The 4,898-nt window shown below is 29.5% G+C and overlaps 1 protein-coding gene across 3 annotated transcripts; it reads left to right on the forward strand.

Annotated features, from left to right (window-relative positions):
- Nucleotides 1-204: 204 nt before the first annotated feature.
- Nucleotides 205-4,635, forward strand: LOC129809281 (ELAV-like protein 2). 3 transcript variants are annotated; one of them, XM_055859111.1, is made up of 4 exons: nt 205-656; nt 3,325-3,677; nt 4,077-4,334; nt 4,574-4,635. In XM_055859111.1, exons 2-4 carry the CDS (start codon nt 3,473-3,475, stop codon nt 4,618-4,620), a joined length of 510 nt encoding a protein of 169 aa, XP_055715086.1. In that variant the 5' UTR covers nt 205-656; nt 3,325-3,472; the 3' UTR covers nt 4,621-4,635. The 3 variants fall into 3 exon arrangements, with proteins under 3 accessions (XP_055715086.1, XP_055715087.1, XP_055715088.1); XM_055859112.1 differs by lacking the exon at nt 205-656 and adding an exon at nt 673-1,580; XM_055859113.1 differs by lacking the exon at nt 205-656 and adding an exon at nt 1,615-1,636.
- Nucleotides 4,636-4,898: the final 263 nt, after the last annotated feature.

Consider the following 4,898-nt stretch of genomic DNA (forward strand, 5'->3'; position numbering starts at 1 on the left):
TTTCTGGCAGAATATCTTTCAATAAAAAAACTTTCACTTTAAACAACTGGACTCACACTGTGTACGCACATATATCTGAATATATATTTCTTTATTCAAACTATTACCTAAATCCCAACCTGGACGATATGGTAATGACAAAAAACGACGTCGACGCCGATGAAGAGTAATCTTCTAAAGATAAAACGCTCGTACTGTGCGTCGTTGAATTTTCCGAGTATAATTTTTAGTTCGATTGGAGTTTCCGTGTCGAGTTGAAAACGTTTTATTGCTCTGCGATTAATTTTTTCTTTAATTTTTTATTATTTCTTTTGAGTTTTTTTTCTTTAATTTTCTTTGGTTTATCATTTGAATTTAAATATTTCTCTTTATTCATATAATAATATTATTTTATGTATTGTTCCATCTTCTTTTTAAATTAACATTAATTTGAACCATTACATGAAAGCCGAAAAATTGTAAAAAATTGTAAATTTATGAGATTCAATCGCGAAGCTGGCAACAGTTTGTTTAAAGGCAAAAAAGAACACAATTTCGTGTGAAAATCTATTATCTCCAACTGTAGTTTATCGATTTTTCGCATCCACCGATATTGTTGTAAGAAGGTAGATTTTTGTACAGTGTTGTGCTGACACAAGAATTAAATGGAAAGATAGGTAATATAAAAGAAACAAATTCTTATTTTTTTGTATTTATTATATAAATGAAGTTCATTATCAGTTCAATTAACTGAAAGTTAAAACTGTGCTGCAGGACAATTATACTAAAATTTGGAGAAAATGTATCAAAAAAAATTCCTTAGTTTATTTTGATTTTTTATGAGGTTGAGTGTGGTTCGAACGGGAAAACATTTGTTCTAAGCAACTGCCTTAGTTAGACGCTGATCCCCCTCTTCACTTAGAAGTAGGTACTCTTTAAGCATTGGCAGAGTGAAAAGTGAAAAGTATTTTCGTATATGTGTGAGTTTTACCGTCACAGACTGGTTCTGTAAATACAAGAAGCAGCCTTTTTAGAAACATGTATCAAAATTTATGTAATTCTTAGTTTCATATAATTAACACCAATGTTTATACATTACCAGTATAACATATGAAATCTAAATTATAAATAATATGAGACTGTAAAATATAAATATATATTAATTTGGTTATATAAAGGTCTAGGATGAGTGAGTTAAGTAAATTGCATATGATTTTTATAATTGAAAAGAATTAAAGTAAAAACTTCAAATTTGCATAATTGAACGAAAAACTAAAATTAATGGCTTACCTGTAAAATTTATACATCATCTTATCATCATTTTCAACCGTTTATCCCTATTGGGGTCGCGGGGATCGCGGGCAAAAAATTTAAATATCAAAATTTAAACATCACACGTCATTAATAACATTAAGAGAAAAAATCATAGTCATTCCTTAAATTTTATGCTGTTAATACTGAATATGTGAAAGTTGTGTAGAATAATATGAGGAACCACCTTGTACAGTGGCACAGTACGGTGAGCTATTTTCGTAAATTACTGTGTTGGTGGTGCTTCTTACAAAATTTTATAAACAAAAATCTGCAATCCACAAAGCCAAGTAAGAGGAAGATGAGCTTTTAGATGATACTGAATTCAACAGTGTAATGCTTAAAAGTAAATTTATACATCATCACTGCATTCTTAAAAGAATATTATTTTTGGCATGGAGATTTCGCAACTTTTTACCACTCTAGACAATTTCGATATTCTTAGAACATGAAGATTTCTGACAACTATGCAAATAACTATAACGCGCTTTGAATTTTTTTGATAGGACTATTTATAGATTAGAAATGGCAAGTGGTTTTACAAAAATATATAACATTTTGTCCCATTTGACGTATATTCTTCCACCTAATGAAACTCAACGCACTGCACTTTTAGTTCAGAAATTCTACCATAATTAAATTTTAATCTCTGGTCAAACAATTTACTGACGTGCTATATAATCTGCTTTTGGATTTTATTAATCAAACTCTGTAGAGAGAGCATTATTCACACATTTGGGATACGCAATTTTATGATATTATAATAATTTGCTAAACAAAAATTCATGTTTGATCCTGCAGTTCACTATCCACGTACTACATATCTTATAGTGAATTCGAGAAAATATATGGAATTCCAATTTTTATTTAAAGATGAGATTACACATTAATATATGCGTGAATTAATTTTATGCAAATGTCAGCTTCTTATTAGATTGTTTACGAATGTGTAATAATACACAGTTATTGTTTCTTTTTCATTATTTATGATTTAATTGGACAGGAATTGTGTAAAATTATATAGAGCAATTTTGTATTATAAACCAATTTCCATAAAATACTGATCTTATATAATAATTTTTATGTAGAGCACAATCCACAACTATATTATATATTATATTATACTATATTTGAATTTCGCTTTAAATCACTTAAAAATTTCATATTTTGGCTGGCGTGCACTCACGAACGCAAGTGCACGTGGGTCACTACCATAAAAAGTATTTTTGGATAGGCCTATATTATACAAAAAAATATTAGGTTGATCCGGCTTACAGACCACCCACACCACCCACATATAGGTCCGTCCCTATTTGAATTTCGCTCACTATATCCTGTGAATTTCAGATCGATCAGAGCACTTTGAGAAAATCCGAGGATTACAATAGGTGTGATTAGAAGGAATCACACCTAAAAAAAACAATATCTTCAGATGATTATTTAAGAGTTTCTCCTAGCATTGGGGATTTGGTTCAAAATGGGCATACATTTCTCTAGTGTGTAGAAGCCATTAGTGAGTTTAAAAAATGTAGGGACATTCATGTTATGTGTATGAATGAATTTATATATTAATGAATAAATAAATATATTTAAATATCTTTCTTTTTGTTTGAAAACTGACTGATTATAGAAACCGAATAAATTTTAAGCCAAGATATTCTAAAATCCCACTAGAATTCAAAGAATCATAATGACTATTCCATTTTAAATAATATAAGAATTGAGGATTCATATAGACGAAGGTAGGGTTATATTGAGCTGTTTGACTACATTGATTACATTTTTTTCATATATTTGTAAAAGACACTAAGCTTTAACGTAATATAATTTAGATAGACAACACAATTGTGGTACTAAATTATAACAAAGTCCAGATTCCTTTAAAATTAGAAATATGCGAAAAACCGTATATCAATCTAACCCCATATCTCAAAGTAGTCCCACCTCCCCCTAAACCTATAATAAAACTATTAAATTTACTAAGTTTTTTTTTTTTTTCATTTTAGTAATTCTTTATCCTTTCTACTATTGCAGATAAACTAGTAAAGTGTAGCTTCTTCTTTTTTTTGGAAATTTCGTGCACAAAAACAAATTTGTGCAGATTGAGGAAAAAAAATACCAAAAACCAGGATAAAATAAGTATCCAACAGTATTACTGATTTCAATTGCATGATAGAAGGACATGACAAACGGCATGATTGAGACCAATAGTAGTCAACAGAACTGCAGTAGCAGTAGCAATGGCGGCAGTGGAAATCAAGAAGAATCCAAAACGAATTTAATTGTCAACTACTTACCCCAGAATATGACTCAAGAAGAGATTCGGTCTCTATTCTCCAGCATCGGCGAAGTAGAAAGTTGCAAATTAATTCGCGATAAGGTTACAGGTATATGAAATATTGTAATTTCAATTAATTATATTCCCTATTAATTAGTAAACTATTATAACGTTTATATACGTTAATCCGAAAATTACTCCCTCCGTTACGTACGACTTTTTTTCGGAACGTTGGGAGTATTTTATACTAAACATGTATGGTACTAAGCGTAATATATTTTAAATTTAATAACTAATTTACCCTATATTGAAGGAAGATATTTGAGTCAAGTCGTAGGAACATCATTTTAACCATTTTGAAAAATAAATCCTGTTTTTTTTTAGATTTAGACTATTCAAATAATGACATTGAAGTTTTAAGAACTGGAGTATTTAATTAATGCTTGATTAAGATATTGAAGGCAGTTACGACCCGACAACATCTTATAGAAAACTTTTAATCTTACAGGACAGAGTTTGGGGTATGGTTTTGTAAACTATCATCAGAAGGAAGATGCAGAAAAGGCCATTAATACACTTAATGGGCTTCGCCTACAGAACAAGACTATTAAGGTGTCATTTGCTCGTCCCAGCTCTGAGGCTATCAAAGGGGCCAACTTATATGTATCGGGACTTCCGAAAAATTTAACTCAAACCGAACTTGAGGCTATGTTTAGCCCCTATGGACGTATAATTACATCACGTATTCTCTGTGACAATATTTCAGGTATATTCCCATGGGAAGAATCAAAACCCGAATTGTAACCATTGTAGCTATTTTCTGGATTTTACCAGAATTTATTTAGTCACATTTTATTTATAGACACATTTTCAATATCCCATTTATCAAAATTTTTCGTCAAAAAATCACAAATACTTTGCATATTGACTGTTGTTTAAAACATACAGCATTTAAATTTAATTTTAAGTTCATTAATTTCCATTTTCTTTTCCTATTGTTTCAAGAATGGCTATTTGTCACTACAGGTGGAACGAGTATGCCGGGTACGTAAGAGTGGTTTAAGCATTTAATTATTGTTTTATTCACATTAATTCGCTTTGTTAATGTTATTAATGGTTTTTGTTTAATCATTTATGTGTGTTTTTTTTTTAAATTAATTCACTATTTATTAATTCAATTATATTCGTTGAGTTTTATTAAATTAGTTCTTTTTAGTATTTTTAAAAATTAATTTCTTTAAAACACATTTACTAACAAATTGGCACAACTACTCATGTGGCATATTGATTTAATAAAACATTGAATCTTTTAACAAGTGTATATATTACT

The sequence above is a fragment of the Phlebotomus papatasi genome, unplaced genomic scaffold (assembly GCF_024763615.1).
Source record: "Phlebotomus papatasi isolate M1 unplaced genomic scaffold, Ppap_2.1 HiC_scaffold_545, whole genome shotgun sequence".
Classification (NCBI taxonomy): Eukaryota; Metazoa; Arthropoda; class Insecta; order Diptera; family Psychodidae; genus Phlebotomus; species Phlebotomus papatasi.